Raw genomic sequence first — 21,229 nt, 5'->3', positions numbered from 1 at the left:
AAGTCCTTGATTATTTGATTAGGAAATAATTATGAATATTTTAAAACTACAAGAAATATAGAATCAAGTATAATGCTGCAGATCTTTTAATCACTCTAAAAAAAAAGTCAAAATTCGTAATCAATGTTGGTGCACATATTTGCTAGTGTGCACGCTTCTCAAATAAATTTACAAACCCAATCTATGTTTCAATATTCCTGTTTGTTAGTAACTAAACATGCTAACAACACAAGATAACACTACAACTTGTTTCACATCATGGTTAAATAATGAGAAGTCAAAAAGACAAACACTGATAGCACCATGCAGATATGCGTAGTACCTTTGGGAGTTTCCTAACCCCCCCCCCCCCCAACTAAATGGAAACCTTGCATTACTGAAAAGTCCCCCATAACAGTGGGAATACAATCTGCTCTCCTCCCTGTTTCGCTTGGCTCATACATAAAGTCACAAGTGGTAAGGTTAATTACTGAAATAAAGCAAAATGCTCCCTCTACATCTACATTCATACTCTGCAAACCACTCTGTTATTAGTGCTTCTTCCCAGTGAAATTGTGTATGGTGTGCTGGAAAAAGCATAATAAACCAGTTTGCAGTTTTCTCTATTTTTATCACACGCCCATCTGTCAAACAAACCTTTTACCATTTGTGCTGCCTTCTCTGTTCAGCTTCAATATTCCATTAGGACTATAGGACTCTCTGGTATGGACCCAAAACACTTTCATACTATTCTAGGATGGGTCACTTTTTCCCCTTTTTTCTTTTTTTAGTAATCTTCCTCATAGGCTGATTATATATTTTGCAGTATCCTACCAATGAATTCGTTTCATATTCTCACTTACAGTAGCACCCATATATTTCACCAGCACCCATTGATATTGTTGTCATACAATACTACATTTCTGCGTTTTATGAACTGCACAGTTCCACATTTCTGAACATTTAAAGCAAGCGTCCAAAACACACTGAAATCTTATCAAGAAGGACACTGAAAGATTTGAAAGCAAATAAGTCAACAGGTCTGGATTGAATCCCAGTTTGGTTTTACAAAGAATACTCTACAGCACTGGCAAATTACCTAGCTTGCATTTATTGCGAATGTCTCGCTCAGCATAAAGTCCTTGGCGCATTCAATAACTGTACGCAAGAAGGGTAAAATTACAGACCAATATCCCTAACTTCAGTTTGCTGCAGAATCCTTGAACACACTCTCGTTTCAAATAAAATAAATTTTCTTGAGACTGAGAAACTTATGTCCATGAATCGGCACAGTTTCAGTGCATCACTCATGTGAAACTCAGTTTGCCCTTTTCTTACATGATATACTGCGAACTATGAATGAAGAGCAACAGGCAGAGTCCCTGTTTCAAGATTTCCGGAAAGCATTTGACACAGAGCCCCATTGCAGATTGTCAATGATGATAAGAGCATATGGAACAGGTTCAAAGATATGTAAGTGGCTTGAAGACTTCTTCAGTAATAGAACCCAGTATACTGTCCTCTGAGGTCAATGTTCATCAGAGACAAGGGATCTTCAGGAATGCACCATGGAATTGCAATAAGAACGCTGTTGTTCTCTATATACATAAATGATTTGGCGATTGGGCGGGCAGCAATCTGCAGTTGCTTGCTGATGATGCTGTGATGTATGTTAAGGTGTCAAAGTTGAGTGCTGCAGATAGATATAAGATGACTTAGAAAAAATTTCTAATTTGTATGATTAATGTGGAAAAATGTAAGTTAATGTGGTTAGTAGGAAAGACAAACCTATAATGTTCAGATACAGCATTACTAGTGTCCTGCTTGACACAGTGATGTCATTTAAATATCTGGGCGTAACATTGCTAAGCGATATTAAATGGTAAAATCATGGGAGGGCTGTGGTAGGGAAGGTAAATGGTCAACTTCGGTTTATTGGGAAAATTTTAGGAAAGTAAAGGTCACGGTATATAGGATACTGGTGCGACCTAGTCTTTAATAGGTCAGATTGAAGGGGACATCGAAGCAATTCAGAGGTGTGCTGCTATATTTGTTACCAGTGGGTTCGAACAGCACATATATGTTAGAGTCACTTTGGGAACTCAAATGGGAATCCCTGGAGGGAAGGTGACATTCTTTTCAAGGAACACCATTGAGAAAATTTTGAGAACCGGCATCTGAAGCTGACTGCTAAATGATTCTACTGCTGCCAATATGTATTTCATGTAAAGGCCATGAAAATAAGATATGAGAAATTAAGGCTCGTATGGAGGCATGTAGACAGTCTTTTTTTCCCTCGCTCTACCTGCGAGTGGAACAGGAAAGAAAATGACTAGTAGTGGCTTGCAGAATATCAGTGTAGATGTAGATGTAGATGCAGAAACTAAAATACAGTCACAAATTTCATTTGACATCCATACAATTGTACTTTTGATAATAAGAGTTTGAGGAGTACAGAGTCAAATAGTTTTTGGAAATCAAGAAATTCTGCATCCACTACACGACTGTCTTGATACATTGTTTTCAGCATGTAATGCAAGAAAAGCACAAATTGAGTTTTGCACAACCATTGTGTTCAGAATCTGAGTAGGTTGGCACACGGAGGAGAAAAGAATTTTATGTCAATGAATTTTAATTTCTATCTGCTGCAATCATAATTCATAATATCCTGGCTCTGAGAAGAGCTGAAGTACAAAACTTTCAAGTAAAAGTTATGAACTGGTTGGCTTTATCTATAAAGCACTTTTTCTTTGAATATGTTTGAGATCCCAGAACATACATAGTGTTAGTTATCTGGGATTTGACTGTTTATTCAACACACAGCAATAGTCATACTGATGACTGCACAACCACTGCATGCAGAAGTAATCACCACAGTAAGTTCAATGGCCATCAGAGATGGTAAGCAGTTGATAGTGGTTAGCTCTGACAGCATCAATCAAGTCACCATGAATATTCAGCTAGTTAACTTCACCAAGTTAAAGGTATTAGAGGACAATCTTACATAGACACTGGAAACAGGTATCTATACCAACATTTAGTACCTCACAGTACTTAATATTGCAGACCATAGTTACTCTCACACCCCATTTGCAAATAGTATAGAAAAGCCAATATACTACATACACACTATCACATACTATAAGGCGGCTTGTTAAGTGCAGCTGTAGAATATATTACAACTGTGTAATGTTTATCTAATTGCATGTAAACTGAGGCTAAAATAACATTACTGGATATGACTCACCTAAACAATACTATCATCCACAGTTTGGTCAAGGTTGGGACAAGAAAGGGTGAGATGGGGCAGCCTATGTTGAAAACATACGTGAAATAAAAAATAATCACCTGGGTGACCCTCACAGAGCACTTCAATTGGTGTGGCCCTCTTTGTGTCACCAATCTTTTGGTAGCGCTCTTTAAGGGTATCAGCTTTCAGCCCTTGCCAAGGAAGGCTTCCTCGGAGAAAGTACATGAACATATGACCCAAGGCTTCAAGGTCATCTCGACGACTTTGCTCTGAAATAATAGTCATCGACAGAAAACAATTTTTATTTTAAATCAGAAAAGAGTAAACTGCATATTGTTTATTTAACAGACATAATAATGTATGTTTTTCATTTATCAGTTCCTCCAATAATAAAAGAAAAAAAAAAAAATTAACAGTAAGTGCACACAGTGACAAAAATCCAACGAACTTGTTAAACCATAAGCTTAATCATGTTCTATAACTAACTGTAAGATATTTTCTAATAAATACTGCTTAATTCAGAACTAAAGAGGATGAATGTTTCTTTTTAGGGCTCATTTTTGTGTAAATGAATAAGTCTAATATATATATTAAAGCCAAATTATTCTGTATTCTTACCACACAATCTAAATTAATTAATGGAACTTATTTCACATTATCTGAACTATTTTAATAATGTAATTGAAAAGAGAAAAAGTTGTTGTTTGTGTCTCTGCAGTCCAGAAAAAGAAGCAAACTCTATACTTGTGTCTATCATCAATTATGACTGATTATTTTCATTGATAATCTTCGGTGTTTTTGAAATGGGCGGGATGGATTGATGATAAATTTTCCTATCCCACAATGGAAAGGTCTGTTGCACACAACAAGGCGTCATGAAATTAATGAGTGCCTCCCCCCGTCTCTCTCCCCCACTCGTGTGTGTGTGTGTGTGTGTGTGTGTGTGTGTGTGTGTGTGTGTGTGTGTGTGTGTGTGTGTTTTTTGGGGGGGGGGGGGGGGCGGCTGTGAGGTAAGGTATGTTGTTAAAATTGACAAATCTAAAATTCTGTATTCCGTCACAACTAAGGAACTACAATATTAGTAATTATTAAATTTAGTGTATCAAAGTAAATAATTATAAGAGTGAATATACAGGGTGGTCCATTGATAGTGACCGGACCAAATATCACATGAAATTAGCATCAAACGAAAAAATAAGAACAAAAAATTTGTTCAAGCATGACAGGGGAAAACAGATGGCGCTATGGATGGCTCACTAGAAGGTGCTGCCATAGGTCAAATTGATTGAAACTGCATTTTTTTAAATAGGTACCCCCATTTTGTAATCCATATTTGTCTAGTACGTAAATAAATATGGATGTTTGATTTGGAACATTTGTTTCGCTTTGCGATGGATGACACTGTAATATTCCAACACTTATAATATGATACAACCATTTAGATGAACAGTTGGTAACAATGTGGTTTTTTAAATTAAAACACACAAAGTAGTTACATTTGGACTTTATTTCTGTTGTTCCAGTGTGATACATACATTTACTTTTGTGACCTCTTATCAAATTATGGGAATGCACGCTGTTACTGCATGAGCAACTGTAGTAGCCTCATTAATGTAATAAACGCTCAAAATGATTTCCCTCAACTCAAATGCATTTGGCAATATGTGTAATGAAATTCCTCACAACAGCGAGTAGATTGTCTTCAATAATTGTTGCACATGCATTGACAATGAGCTGACACATTTTCAAACACTGTCAGTGGATCACAATAACAAATATCTTTCAATTTTCCGCAAAGGAAGAAGTCCGGAGATGTAAGGTCCGGTGAACGTGCAGGCCATGGTATGGTGCTTCTACAATCAATCCACCTGTAATTAAATATTCTGTTTAATACCACTTCAACTGCACATGTGCTGTGTGCCGGACACCCATCATGTTTAAAGTACATTGCCATTCTGTCACAAAGTGGAATATCTTGCATCTGTGTCTGTATATGTGTGGATGGATGTGTGTTACCCTAAGGTAATTCTTTCCGCTCCCGGGATTGGAATGACTCCTTACGCTCTCCCTTAAAACCCACATCCTTTCATCTATCCCTCTCCTTCCCTCTTTCCTGATGAAGCAACCTTGGGTTGCAAAAGCTTGAAATTTGTGTGTGTGTTTTTTATTGTGTCTATCAACATACCAGCGCTCTCTCGTTTGGTAAGTTACAGAATCTATGGAGGGTGGTGGTGGTGGTGGTGGTGGTGGTGGTGGTGGTGGTGGTGGGGTGGGGGAGTGTGTGGGGAGAGAGATATGAGCCAGCATGTTTTACCGTTCAGTATCTTGTGTGAAACTTTTTCAAGTTGTTAAACTGAAATTATTTTTTTCGAGCTATATTTCAAAATAATATTCCCAATACACTAATTTCATAGTATAGATTGAAAAGACCAAGATAAAAGAAAATCATCATGTGGCAACTATTCTTAATAGTGACAAAGTATTCTAATTCATCCACTGTAAGTGCTGTTTTCTTCTAAACTGTTTCGATTATATTTTAATGGTTGTAATGGACTTTGGGTTCCAGATAAAGTTGTAACTTTGTTATTATTATTTACACTATGTATCATCAAATTATCTTACATTCTTGGAATATGGATACAAAACACAACAAAATTCCAACAATGGGTGGTCCAGATTGGAATATCAACATTATTATAAGAAGGACAGACTACTACTCATCATAAATACGACACACTAAGTTGCAGATAAGCAAAATGAAAAAGATTGTTACAAATTGAGCTTTCAGCCGAAGTCGTCTTCAGGAAGAAAACACACACATATTTGCAACAGCAATCACACCTCATGCACACAAGAGTGCTAACTATGGCTGCTCCGGCCAAAGTGGTCAATTGTGCTTGCTTGTGTTAGCATTTTCCTTTCTGAAGGAGGGTTAGGCCCAAAGCTCCATTTGTAACAGTCTTTTCATTGTACCTGTCTGCAATTCAACATGTCATCTTCACAGTGAGTGGCAATCCATCCTTTTAATGTTATTGTTGATATAACAAAATTCTCCTACTTTTCTAAACTGCCTACATGATTAGGAAATAATTTCAAATTGTATGCAACAGGCAACATTTAGCTTACCTTTGCCTAAATGTGTGTTGATGCTCATATACCTTGCAGTTCCAGTTAGACTTTTATGTTCCCGATATGGTATGTGCTTGTTGGTTTCTAAGTCTATATACTCCTTCGCTAAGCCAAAATCTGCAATCATAAGAGCCATTTACATATACAGTTTTGAGAGCTGTAGATAAATATATTACATAGAAAATGAAAACTTAGCTACCTTACTTGTACCATTGCTGATTGTCAATGGCTAAGTGGCTTTTTTTTATTTTTATGTTTTACTACAAATGTAATCGGGCCTACTTTTTTTTACTGTCACTTATGACTTCTGGCAACAATTTGTTAATGTTAAAAATGACATTCCATTATGGTTCCGAGATCACGTTAAACTATAGCGGATATTTCAGTTCAGAGATCAGAGGATTGCAAGGGCAAACACCTCCATTATGTACAGGGCTAGTAAAGCACCATTGTATTCAACTCCACCTCTTACGAGGACAGTTTAATTGCACTTATTATTTAATAATTTATCCTTATGGCACTATATACGTAAATACAGGATACACACAATGATACAGTACTTTAGTTCTGTAAGAATTTATGTTCCCTCAAACCCAAATACACCTGAATCCCTTTTTGCAAGATTGCATTTTCGCAATGTCAACACTTTGGAGAAGGGGCACAGGAAGCTGGGAAAAACCTCTGATATTTATGTACATATCTGCAGCAGGGTATTATTATGCAGTTCTTTAGACAAAGTTAATTATCATTATTGCCTATTATGAGAATTTCAGAGCACAAAATATTATTATTATTATTATTTCTCTTTCCTGTCTCAGACGTTATGTCTGGTTAAAAATGGGAAGTGACGCGGACCTTGATCAAGCATGACTTCCTTTTAACTGTACGGTATATGTTACATTGCATTTAGGAACTTTCAGGTAATTGAACATGTATCAATAATTACAGATTTCTGTAGCTGTATATATACGTTCGGATGTAGCTGTATTGCGTTGATGTACTGGTGGATATTGTGTGGTATGACTCCTGTAGTTGAGAGTGTAATTGGTATGAAGTCAACTTTATCCTGATGCCACATGTCTTTGACTTCCTCAGCCAGTTGGATGTATTATTCAATTTTTTCTCCTGTTTTCTTCTGTATATTTGTTGTATATTTTGATTAGTTGTATTAATTTCTTCTTTTTATTGGTGAGTATGATGTCAGGTTTGTTATGTGGTGGTGTTTTATCTGTTATAATGGTTCTGTTCCAGTATAATTTGTATTCATCATTCTCCAGTACATTTTGTGGTGCGTACTTGTATGTGGGAACGTGTTGTTTTTATTAGTTTATGTTGTATGGCAAGTAGTTGATGTATTATTTTTGCTACATTGTCATGTCTTCTGGGGTATACTGTATTTGCTAGTATTGTACATCTGCTTGTGATGTGATCTATTGTTTCTATTTGTTGTTTGCAAAGTCTGCATTTATCTGTTGTGGTATTGGGATCTTTAATAATATGCTTGCTGTAATATCTGGTGTTCATTGTTTGATCCTGTATTGCAATTATGAATCCTTCCGTCTCACTGTATATATTGCCTGTTCTTAGCCATGTGTTGGATGCGTCTTGATTGATGTGTGGCTGTGCTAGATGATACAGGTGCTTGCCATGTAGTGTTTTCTTTTTCCAATTTACTTTCTTCGTATCTGTTGATGTTATGTGATCTAATGGGTTGTAGAAGTGGTTATGAAATTGCAATGGTGTAGTCGATGTATTTATATGAGTGATTGCTTTGTGTATTTTGCTAGTTTCTGCTCCTTCTAGAAAGAATTTTCTTAAATTGCCTACCTGTTCATAATGTACGTTTTTTATGTCTTCCTCCTTCCTTTCTGCTTAATGTGAATCTTTCTGTTGCTGAATGTATTTGATGTATTCTATGTTTGTGGCATTGTGATCGTGTAAGTGTATTGAGTGCTTCTAGGTCTGTGTTACTCCATTTCAATACTCCAAATGAGCAGGTCAATATTGGTATAGCATAGGTATTTATAGCTTTTGTCTTGGTTCTTGCTGTCAATTCTGTTTTCAGTATTTTTGTTAGTTTTTGTCTATATTTTTCTTTTAGTTCTTTTTTAATATTTGTATTATCTATTCCTATTTTTTGTCTGTATCCCAGATATTTATAAGCATTTGTTTTTTACATCTATTCTATGCAGTCGCTGTGGTTATCCAATATATAATCTTCTTGTTTAGCGTGTTTTCCCTTGACTATGCTATTTTTCTTACATTTGTCTGTTCCAAAAGCCATATTTATATCATTGCTGAATACTTCTGTTATCTTTAGTAATTGGTTGAGTTGTTGATTTGTTGCTGCCAGTAGTTTTAGGTCATCCATGTATAGCAAATGTGTGATTTTGTGTTGGTATGTTCCAGTAATATTGTATCCATAATTTGTATTACAGGGTGTTTCAAAAATGACCGGTATATTTGAAACGGCAATAAAAACTAAACGAGCAGCGATAGAAATACACCGTTTGTTGCAATATGCTTGGGACAACAGTACATTTTCAGGCGGACAAACTTTCGAAATTACAGTAGTTACAATTTTCAACAGCAGATGACGCTGCAAGTGAAGTGAAAGATATAGAAGACAACGCAGTCTGTGGGTGCGCCATTCTGTACGTCGTCTTTCTGCTGTAAGCGTGTGCTGTTCACAACGTGCAAGTGTGCTGTAGACAACATGGTTTATTCCTTAGAACAGAGGATTTTTCTGGTGTTGGAATTCCACCGCCTAGAACACAGTGTTGTTGCAACAAGACGAAGTTTTCAATGGAGGTTTAATGTAACCAAAGGACCGAAAAGCGATACAATAAAGGATCTGTTTGAAAAATTTCAACGGACTGGGAACGTGACGGATGAACGTGCTGGAAAGGTAGGGCGACCGTGTACGGCAACCACAGAGGGCAACGCGCAGCTAGTGCAGCAGGTGATCCAACAGCGGCCTCAGGTTTCCGTTCGCCGTGTTTCAGCTGCGGTCCAAATGACGCCAACGTCCACGTATCGTCTCATGCGCCGGAGTTTACACCTCTATCCATACAAAATTCAAACGCGGCAACCCCTCAGCGCCGCTACCATTGCTGCACGAGAGACATTCGCTAACGATATAGTGCACAGGATTGATGACGGCGATATGCATGTGGGCAGCATTTGGTTTACTGACGAAGCTTATTTTTACCTGGATGGCTTCATCAATAAACAGAACTGGCGCATATGGGGAACCGAAAAGCCCCATGTTGCAGTCCCATCGTCCCTGCATCCTCAAAAAGTACTGGTCTGGGTCACCATTTCTTCCAAAGGAATCATTGGCCCATTTTTCAGATCCGAAACGATTACTGCATCACGCTATTGGACATTCTTCGTGAATTTGTGGCGGTACAAACTGCCTTAGACGACACTGCGAACACCTCGTGGTTTATGCAAGATGGTGCCCGGCCACATCGCACGGCCGACGTCTTTAATTTCCTGAATGAATATTTAGATGATCATGTGATTGCTTTGGGCTATCCGAAATATACAGGAGGCGGCGTGGATTGGCCTCCCTATTCGCCAGACATGAACCCCTGTGACTTCTTTCTGTGGGGACACTTGAAAGACCAGGTGTACCGACAGAATCCAGAAACAATTGAACAGCTGAAGCAGTACATCTCATCTGCATGTGAAACCATTCTGCCAGACACGTTGTCAAAGGTTTCGGGTAATTTCATTCAGAGACTACGCCATATTATTGCTACACATGGTGGATATGTGGAAAATATCGTACTATAGAGTTTCCCAGACCGCAGCGCCATCTGTTGTTGAAAATTGTAACTACTGTAATTTCGAAAGCTTGTCTGCCTGAAAATGTACTGTTATCCCAAGCATATTGCAACAAACGGTGTATTTCTATCGCTGCTCGTTTAGTTTTTATTGCCGTTTCAAATATACCGGTCATTTTTGAAACACCCTGTATTTAGGATGTTGGATAGTGGGTTCACAGCAAGGCAGAACCAGAAAGGACTTAATGAGTCTCCTTGGTATTTTCATGCTTAATCTGTATTGGCTGCGATGTGATATTATTTCAATTTGTTTGGATATTAAGTGTGGTTTTCTAATTTTTCATTACTATGTTTAGGAACTGTACCAATTTAGGATCTACTTTGTATATTTCCAATATTTGTAGTAACCATGAGTGGGGTACACTATCAAAAGCTTTTCGGTAATCAATGTATGCGTAGTGTAGCGACCATTGTTTAGTTTTAGCTTGATATGTCACCTCTGCATTTATTATCAGTTGCTCTTTACATCCTCGTGCTCCTTTGCAACAGCCTTTTTGTTCTTCATTTATAATTTTGTTCTGTGTTGTATGTGTCATTAATTTCTGTGTAATTACTGAAGTTAATATTTTGTATATTGTTGGTAGGCATGTTATGGGGCGATACTTAGCTGGGTTTGCTGTGTCTGCTTGATCTTTAGGTTTCAGGTAAGTTATTCCACGTGTAAGTGTATCAGGGAATGTGTATGGGTCTGCAATGTAACTGTTAAATAATTTAGTTAGATGTGAATGTGTTGAGGTGAACTACTTTAGCCAGAAATTTGCTATTTTATCTTTTCCAGGGGCTTTCCAATTGTGCGTAGAATTAAATGCTCAGGTGACTTCATGTTGCAATATTATCACTTCAGGCATTTGTGGTATCATCTTGTATGTGTGTTTCTGCTTGTATCCATCGTGCATACCTGTTATGTTGTACCAGGTTTGACCATGTGTTGCTCCAGAAGTGTTCCATGTCTGTTATGTTTGGTGGATTGTCTATTTTAATGTGTGTGTTATCTATTGTCTGGTAAAATTTCTTTTGGTTTGTGTTGAATGTTTGGTTTTGTTTCCTTCTATTTTCACTTTTTTTGTATCTTCTAAGTCGTTTGGCCAATGCCTGTAATTTCTGCTTCTTTTCATCTAATTGCTCTATCGCTTCTTGTTGTGAGATTTTACCTAACATTTTTCGTTTTTTGTCTGATATTTCATTTCTTATAAATTTTGTTAGCTGTTCGATGTCTTTTCTCAGTTTTTCTATTCTGATCCGTAGCCTGTGTTGCCATGCTGGTTTTGTGGGTTTCTTCTATGTGTTGGTTGGTTCTGATCTCTGCCTAGTGTGTGTATTTAATGTAGTGAGTGCTCCTATATAAACCAGTAGTTGTAACTCTTCCATAGTTGTATTTTCATTTATTTTGTTGTGTATGATTGTGTTGATAGTTGTTGTTGTTTAGACTTGTGGGTTATTTGGCGGTCTATGCAAGAATGGTCTAATTTCTGCATTTGTGTCTTTGTATTCTATATATGTCAGCTGAAATTTTTCTTCTATATCTAACATGTGTGTCACTTCGTGTTCATATTTGTGCTTGTTCTGGTGGCTGTCTTAAGATTTTGTTTTCCTCTGATTGTTTACTTGATGTGTTCTTTGTTTGTTTGCTATGGGATGTTTGAGTCCATTATTATTATTATTATTATTATTGGTGCACAACACTGTGAAAGATTTGTTAATCTCCATGTACACATCCTTTAAGGTGTCTAATTAAAATGTATAAAAATGAAATACACACCACACATATTACAGTAATATTAACCCATTTTATTTTACTGTAATATGTCTCTCAAGGTAATGAACAATCTTATAAAATTGTGATCTTATTCCCAAACCTACTCAGTGGAAAACTTGAGATACTCCACCTCATATTTTAAGACAGACCTTCAACTCAAGTTCACACAATATTTCAATAATGGAATTCCTGGATGAAACAATACATAAAATAAGGGAAATGCAAGCACTCAACTATAATGGAACAATGAGAGAAGCTTAGAAACAGAACTGAAAACCGTACTCACTCTAGGATTGGAGCTCTTGCTCATTCTCTAACAACAGAAAATACATAACACACACAAAAACCGGAACATACACTCTTAGAGCTGCAGTAAGACTGATTAATGATTTTCTATTATTGAAATTAGTAGCCTGGTGTGGTGCAGCTGGGGAGGGGTACAGGACACATGAAGCAGGTTGCAGGACAGAACGAGGTAGGCCTCCCGACAGATGAGTCAGTGGCTGCACAAGACGAAAGGAATTCAGATAGAAGAGCGTGTAAGTGAGGGAAGGAAACACAGAGCAAGACAGTGTGTGTGTGGTGTGTGAGGGGAGGCAGGGAGGGGGGAGTGGTAGAGGGGGGAGGTGGAACGGTAGCAGTGGAGGGCGGAAGGGCGGCAGCGGGAGACGGAAGGGCGGCAGGGGAATTGAGGAGGGAAAGAGAAGGGGTAGGGGAAAGGGGGGCTGGGGAGGGGGAGGGGAGGAGGGCGATGGGGGGGGGGCACTGGGGAAGGGAGGAGGGGTACTGGGGAGGTGATGGGGGAGGAGGGGTACTGGGGAGGTGATGGGGGAGGAGGGGTACTGGGGAGGTGATGGGGGAGGAGGGGTACTGGAGAGGTGATGGGGGAGGAGGGGTACTGGAGAGGTGATGGGGGAGGAGGGGTACTGGGGAGGGGATGGGGGAGGAGGGAGAAGGTGGAGTGGATGGGGCCGAGGGAGAGGTCGAGGTGGGCGGGGACGGGGCCGAGGGCGAGGGCGAGGTCGAGGTGGGCGGGGACGGGGCCGAGGGCGAGGGCGAGGTCGAGGTGGGCGGGGACGAGCTCGAGGGGCGGAGGTCGAGGTGGGCGGGGACGAGCTCGAGGGGAGGAGGTCGAGGTGGGCGGGGACGAGCTCGAGGGGAGGAGGTCGAGGTGGGCGGGGACGAGCTCGAGGGGCGGAGCTCGAGGGGCGGAGCTCGAGGGGCGGAGGTCGAGGGGCGGAGGTCGAGGGGCGGAGGTCGAGGGGCGGAGGTCGAGGGGCGGAGGTCGAGGGGCGGAGGTCGAGGGGCGGAGGTCGAGGGGCGGAGGTCGAGGGGCGGAGGTCGAGGGGCGGAGGTCGAGGGGCGGAGGTCGAGGGGCGGAGGTCGAGGGGCGGAGGTAGAGGGGCGGAGGGGAGAAGGGAGAGGGGCGGAGGGGAGAAGGGAGAGGGGCGGAGGGGAGGATGTAGAGGGGCGGAGGGGAGGAGGTAGAGGGGGGAGGGAGGAGGTAGAGGGGGGAGGGAGGAGGTAGAGGGGGGAGGGGAGGAGGTAGAGGGGGGAGGGGAGGAGGTAGAGGGGGGAGGGGAGGAGGTAGAGGGGGGAGGGGAGGAGGTAGAGGGGGGAGGGGAGGAGGTAGAGGGGGGAGGGGAGGAGGTAGGGGGGGGAGGGGATGAGGTAGGGGGGGGAGGGGATGAGGTAGAGGGGGCAGGGGATGAGGTAGAGGGGGAGGGGAGGAGGTAGAGGGGGGAGGGGAGGAGGTAGAGGGGGGAGGGGAGGAGGTAGAGGGGGGAGGGGAGGAGGTAGAGGGGGGAGGGGAGGAGGTAGAGGGGGGAGGGGAGGAGGTAGAGGGGGAGGGGAGGAGGTAGAGGGGGAGGGGAGGAGGTAGAGGGGAGGGGAGGAGGTAGAGGGGAGGGGAGGAGGTAGAGGGGAGGGGAGGAGGTAGAGGGGAGGGGAGGAGGTAGAGGGGAGGGGAGGAGGTAGAGGGGAGGGGAGGAGGTAGAGGGGAGGGGAGGAGGTAGAGGGGAGGGGAGGAGGTAGAGGGGAGGGGAGGAGGTAGAGGGGAGGGGAGGAGGTAGAGGGGAGGGGAGGAGGTAGAGGGGAGGGGAGGAGGTAGAGGGGAGGGGAGGAGGTAGAGGGGAGGGGAGGGGAGGAGGTAGAGGGGAGGGGGTAGAGGGGAGGGGAGGAGGTAGAGGGGAGGTTAGGGAGGGGGGAGAAAGAGAATGTGAATGGAGCAGGGGGAAGAGTGATGGGAGAAGTAATGGGAGGCAGTGGGAACACGTTGCAGACATGAAACTTCCTGGCAGATTAAAACTGTGTGCCCGACCGAGACTCGAACTCGGGACCTTTGCCTTTCGCGGGTAGAGCACTTGCCCGTGAAAGGCAAAGGTCCCGAGTTTGAGTCTCGGTCGGGCACACAGTTTTAATCTGCCAGGAAGTTTCATATCAGCGCACACTCCGCTGCAGAGTGAAAATCTCATTCTGGAAACATCCCCCAGGCTGTGGCTAAGCCATGTCTCCGCAGTATCCTTTCTTTCAGGAGTGCTAGTTCTGCAAGGTTCGCAGGAGAGCTTCTGTAAAGTTTGGAAGGTAGGAGACGAGGTACTGGCAGAAGTAAAGCTGTGAGTACCGGGCGTGAGTCGTGCTTCGGTAGCTCAGATGGTAGAGCACTTGCCCGCGAAAGGCAAAGGTCCCGAGTTCGAGTCTCGGTCGGGCACACAGTTTTGATCTGCCAGGAAGTTTCATATCAGCGCACACTCCGCTGCAGAGTGGAAATCTCATTCATGTTGCAGACATTTTAGACCAGGGGGTCTGCGAGAGGGTGGGATATGTTGGAGAGAATTCCCACCTACATAGTTTAGAGAAACTTATGCTGGAAGGGAGTATCCAAATGGCCTGTATAGTGGAGCATCTAGTGAAATAATTTGTGTAGAGCTGTGCAGCCTGTTGGGCAACAGGATAGTAATGCCTGTGGTTCACCATAGTTGACAATTGTCAGTCATGAAATTAGATGTTTGGCTAGTTATCACGCCCATACAGAGTGCTGCAAGTAATTCCAGCACAGCTGATATATAGCATGTTTACTTTCACATGTAGCCCTGTCTTTTTTTGGGTAAGAGATGCCTGTGACTGGACTGCAGTAGGAGGTGGATGGTGGGTGTACGAGATAGGTCTTGCACCTGAGCTAACAATAAGGGAATGACTCTCAGGGTGCGGGATTAGGGATATACGGGAGTGCGGCAGAACACTATGAGCGATGGGAGCAGGATTTTGGGTAGAGTATCCCTCATCTCAGGAGATGATGGGACATAGTCAAAGCCCTTGTGAAGGATGTGGTTGAGCATTTCAAGGCCAGGATGATGCTGGGTGATCAGACAACTGCTGGCCAGTAGCAGGTTCACATGTTTACTGGTGTTGGAGAAGGATCTGGCACAAGAGATCTGTTTATTATGGTGGTGACCAGGATATTTTCTGTCAATAATGGCTCTGGGAAGATTATCGGTATATTTCAACAACTGCTTTCCACTGCAGATGCCGCTTGAATGCCTGGAATGGACTGTTTGAGATGGAATGGGTGACAGCTGTCAAAGTAGAAGTACTGTTAGTGGAGGAAGCAATCTGCAAGTTGGAGATCAACATCTTGAGCCGAGAGGAACTAGCAGATTTGGGAGTAGGTGTTGACGTTATAGAGGAAAGAGCATAGATTGTCCTTGCCACATGTCCAAATCCTGAAAATGCTATTAACAAAATATGAACCAGCCAAGGGATTTTAGATGTTGATTGGATGGAACAGATTCTCACATATGGCCCAGAAGTAAGTTGCCATGGGATGGTGTCATGTGAGCACCCATGGCAGTATCACAAATTTTTTTATAGTTTCTGCTGCTTAAAGTGAAATAACTGCGGGTCAGCAATTGGTTGGCTAGGAGGATCAGGGAAGAGGTGGTGGGCTTGGTATGAGGAAGACATTGGGAAATGTTGTGTGGTCATCGGCAGAGAGGATGCTGATGTACAAAGGCCCATTTGTGTGCTTTCATAGATGGTCCTGCCTCTAATGAGATAGGATAAGCCTGTGACAGGACTGGAGAAGGACACACATGGTGGCTGAACCAGGCAAAAGATTGGAGGCGAGTGTGGCATTATGGTTGTTTATCCAATACAGGATGACACTGCATAATGAGAGGGTTTTGCAACTGATTCTTGTGGATGGGAGGAGGATTGACAGTATCACACAGGAAATAAGTCTCCAGGCCACGTATGAGAGAGTAGTGTCAGTGCAGGCCTTAGCATATTGGGCTACAAAATTTTTGTCACTGCAGATGGGCTTCCCTTGGATAGTCAGTCTATAAGGGAGTAATTTTTTGGTGTGTAAGGGATGACAACTGTCAACATACAGGTACTGTTGATGTTTAGTGATCTTGATACAGACATAGCTTTGGATGAAACCCTCAGGGTTGGAGGTCAATAACCAGGAAAGTGCAAGTGGGGCCGGGTGAAGTGAGGGAGGGAGAAGGTATTGAGGCTGTGGAGGAATGGGGATAAGGCATACTGGCTCTGGGTCCAAATCTTGAAGGTATCTTCTATGAACGTGAAACAGGCACAGGGTTTGATGTTTTGGGAGGCTAGGAAGGTTTCTTTTAGGAGGTCCATAAACAGATTGGCATAGGAGGTTGCCAGTGTTCATGGCCATGCAGCAGATTTGCTTGTACATCTTACACTCAAAGGATTAGTAGTTATGTGCGAGGATGAAATTGGTTAGGTGTATTAACGAAATCAGTGATGAATTTGGAGCAAGAAGTACCTTGGGGAAACATTGTTTGATGGTGGCAAGGCTATGGGCATGGGAGATGTTGGTGTATAGGAAGGTGAGAACAGTAGCAAGTAGGGAACCAGGTTGTAATGGGATAGGCATGATTGGGGGTTGGTGCAGGAAGTGGTTTGCACCCTTAGTATGAGAAGCTTGGTTACAGCCAATTGGTTGGAGATGTTGGTCGATGAACATGGATTTTCTTTCAGGGGGAGCACAGTAGCCGGCTAAAATGTGGCATTTTGGATTTTGCTCTTATTGTGTGTGTGTGTGTGTGTGTGTGTGTGTGTGTGTGTGTGTGTGCGCGCGCGCGTGCGCGCGTGAGGAGGAGATGGATTCACCAGGTCTGAGTAGGGGTTGGAGGTTATGCTGGACATCTGGGATAGTTGTATCAAGTGGTGAAAGAATAACAGTACACCACAAAAAGAAGGTGAAACATGGTGAACAGTGTGAAAAAGTTCGAAATACAAAACTGAGCTTATGTATTGGTAATAAAGTGGTATCCCAACACCCCCAAAAACATATGTTTTTCATATTGGGTGCATTATGCTGCCACCTACAGCCGGGTACTCCATATCAGTGACCTCAGTAGTCATTAGACATCGTGAGAGCAGAATGGGGAGCTCCACGGAACTCATGGACTTCAAACATGATTAGGTGATTGGGTGTCACTTGTGTCATACGTCTGTAAGCAAGATTTCCACACTCCTAAACATCCTTAGGTCCACTGTTTCCAGTGTAATAGTGAAGTGGAAATGTGAAGGAACACATACAGCACAAAAGCGTACAGCCCGACCTTTTCTACTGACTGACAGAGACCACCAACAGTTGAAGAGGATCGTGATGTGAAATAGGCAGACCTCTATCCAGACCATCACACAGGAATTCCGAACTGCAGTTAGGCAGGAGGTGAGAAAACTTTTATTTCATGGTCAAGAAGCTGCTCATGAGCCACATATCACACTGGTAAATGCCAAACGATGCCTCACTTGGTGTAAGGAGCGTAAACATTGGTCGATTGAACAGCGGAAAAACATTGTGTGGAGTGACAGATCACAGTACACAATGTGGCAATCCGATGGCTGGGTGTGGGTATGGCAAATGCCTGGTGAACGTCATCTGCCAGCGTGTGTAGTGCCAGCAGCAAAATTCGGAGGTGGTGTTGCGGTGTGGTCGTGTTTTTCATGGAGGGGGCTTGCATCTCTTGTTGTTTTGCACGGCACTATCACAACACAGGCCTACATTGATGTTTTAAGCATCTTCCAGCTTCCCACTGTTGACAAGCAATTCGGGGATAGCAACTGCATCCTTCAACACAATGGAGCACCTGTTCATAATGCACGGCCTATGACAGAGTGGTTACATGACAATAACATCCCTGTAATGGACTGGCCTACACAGAGTCCTCATCTGAATCCTATAGAACACCTTTGGAATGTTTTGGAACACCGATTTCGTGCCATGCCTGACGGTCTGACATCGATACCTCTCCTCAGTGCAGCACTCTGTGAAGAACAGGCTGCCATTCCCCAAGAAACATTCCAGCACCTGATTGAATGAATGCCTGCGAGAGTGTAAGCTGTCATCAAGACTAAGGGTGGGTCAACACAATATTGAATTCCAGCATTACCGATGGAGGGCACCGTGAACTTTGGAGTCATTTTTAGCCAGGTGTCCAGATACTTTTGATAACATAGTGTACAACATCTTGTTCAAAAACATCCCCAACTTTGTCCACAAAATTTTTTTACCACTACCTTACACTTAAAGTGCATGGTCTCCTTCAAAATACTGTCCTCCACAATTGATACACTGCTCCCAATGCTGTTTCCACTTCCAGAAGCAGTTTTGATATGCCTCTTGCTGGATCACGTAAAGCCCCATGTGCGAATTTTCTTTTATCTTGTCTATAGTTACAAATTTTCGTCCTTTCAATGGGCTATTCAATTTTGGAAACAAAAAAGAAGTCCACAAGGGTCATCTCATTCTCATTCGTGTGATCCAAAAGCTCTTCACAGATTGCGTGGCAAAGGTCTTTCTGATCTTGACTCTTGAGTCATGGGACAAACGTGGCAGCAACAAGAAGCTTTCTAAGATGCTGTGTTAGGATTTCATGGCATGATCCAACTGAAATGTTCACATTCTTCTGCAATCTCTCAGACAGTCAGATGATCACCTTTAACTTCTGTCTGCTCTGGCACTTTTTAAACAGTGTGAACTATTCGTAACACCAATTATGGCTTATGCACTCATCACAACAGGCTTCCTGCATCATCTGGTGTGTCTCTGTAAAGGTATTCTCGAGTAACGCAGATACGTTGCTCCTCTAACTATGCCATCTTGAAATTTGCTAACCGCGTGACACAACGTTCTATTCAATACAGCACTGAACAATAACTAACAGACATACGACAATGAAACTTCCGGCAGTTAAACACAGGCATGTGGAGCCATGCCAACTGCATTTCACTCCAACATAGCATTGATGTGAAAATTACGAATGTTCCAGAATTTTTTGAACAGATCTTGTATGTTCCAAGGAGACATGCTACATATCAACTATTCGATTAAGGTTGAGGCATGTATGTTTTCCTGCACACCATGCAGTGTACATCCAGAAGATGAAAATCTAACCTCTTCATATTAGAATGCATTAAATACTCTTCACACCAAAGTAAAGGTGTGCAAGCTCTCACAAAAATGTGGTTACATTGTCTACAAACCCTAAAAGCCTACAGAGTCAAAACACTATTGAAATTTATGGAGCGTTAACATGTTACCTGCAAGAACTGGCCGTAACTGTGAGATATCAAATACTGATGTAGTAAATTTATACAATAAAATAACTACTTACATGACACTTACCTGTTTTAATTAAATCTGACAGGCACTTTGTAAATGGCTGTATTGCTTCCAGAAAACATTGTTAAAATTTATAAAAGATAATAGGAAGGATGCAAGGGTGAAAGAATGTACAGAATGACCAAAAATTTCTGTAAATTATGTCAGTTCAAGGGCCAAGTAAAGCCAAAGGCTTCCCATATTCCAAACTGCAGCAAGAGGCAGTCTGCCCACACTTATCCCACATCTGACATAACACTCAAATTTTTCTACAAAAACCAAACAGGTCTTAAATTTGTAGAAACTGATTTGCTGTTTGAGTATCATCTGTGAAAACAGAAGTGAGTAAGTCACTCAAGTTCTCATCTATTTCAGTTACTAGATTCATCAAGGATATGAGTCAACTGCAGATGTGCACCACAACCCCACTTGGTTGAAAGCACCACAACCACAGTGGGGTTGGGTCCTTGCACCATGCAATGAACCTGTGGGCAATGCTAATATGGCCAATGTGATAAAGACATGTGGTCGAGTCCTTTCAGGGAAATCGGAGGGTGAACCATCATACAGTAGCAATCCTTTGACCATTTGTAGTTTATTACAAGTGATAATTGCTTGGAATAGAGTAGCATTCTTTCAAAAATTGTGGTACTGGCTTGTAGGTCTGTCATATTCTGGGGGTAGGGGTCCATGCTTTTTGTCCTCTTAGTAGGCCACACCAGAGGATGTTGGTGCTTCTCCTTACTACATGGAGGAATTGAACCAGCAAAAATGTTTGTTAGCCAAGTGTCAAAATGTTGGCAGCTGTCTCTTTGAGGTGTACTGTCACTCTCCTCATTATGTTCACATATTTTTCATTATGTCCACAGTTACAAATAAAGTTTTATCATAATTAATATTATTTTGTTTTGACGTTCTCTATATGGACAAACCAAGACAGCCATTGGCCCTCAGTATTTCCTAGAAGATATTCAGTTCAGATTCCAAGCTGTTATTGTCATTGCTATAGAGGATAGACAAAGGAAATGTGCCAAGCTGTGGTTGTCTCGACCTGTCCCCCCCCCCCCCCCCCCCCCTTACATGCACGTGATGGAGCATTCCCCAAACATTCTAGCACAATAAAAGAGTTCACTGTTCTGGAGGATCAATATGAAGTTTGCAGGTAATATAAAGGAGATCATAACAATATTAAAACAACATATACATACCTATAATATGTATAACTTTATCCTTCTTTGTAGTACTACGTCCTATGAGGAAGTTTTCAGGTTTGACATCTCTATATATCAGGTGTCGACTAGTACATACTCTATCCTATGAAGCTGTAAACACAATTTTTGTTTTGTTAAACACATACCAGGGAGGAAATCCATACAAATTCAATAACTTACTAAATCTTTTTGCTTATGTTACAGTCTTATATATAAAAAGTGCAATAAAAACTTCAAAATCATGAATGCAGACAGAAATTAAGATTTACTGATATAGTAAATTCAAGTTGGGTGGTGACATATTGGCTATAAACTACAGTAATGCTACACTTTTCATCCCTGCATTATTTATAACATATCAGTGGCAAAATGTATCATAAAGCTAACATTTCATCTAATATTGAACCTCTA

The 21,229-nt window shown here is 41.9% G+C and overlaps 1 protein-coding gene across 1 annotated transcript in view; it reads right to left on the bottom strand.

Annotated features, from left to right (window-relative positions):
* LOC126412200 (casein kinase I) overlaps nucleotides 1-21,229 on the bottom strand; it is a 302,788-nt gene that overhangs the window by 53,441 nt on the left and 228,118 nt on the right. The window contains 4 exon segments of the mRNA XM_050081682.1: nucleotides 3,328-3,498; nucleotides 6,356-6,475; nucleotides 20,816-20,908; nucleotides 20,911-20,929. Coding sequence (XP_049937639.1) covers nucleotides 3,328-3,498; nucleotides 6,356-6,475; nucleotides 20,816-20,908; nucleotides 20,911-20,929 — 403 coding nt within the window.

This window comes from Schistocerca serialis, chromosome 7 (assembly GCF_023864345.2).
Source record: "Schistocerca serialis cubense isolate TAMUIC-IGC-003099 chromosome 7, iqSchSeri2.2, whole genome shotgun sequence".
Lineage (NCBI taxonomy): Eukaryota > Metazoa > Arthropoda > Insecta > Orthoptera > Acrididae > Schistocerca > Schistocerca serialis.
Note: the sequence above shows the minus strand (reverse complement) of the source record. Positions and strands in the feature narration are given on the sequence as shown.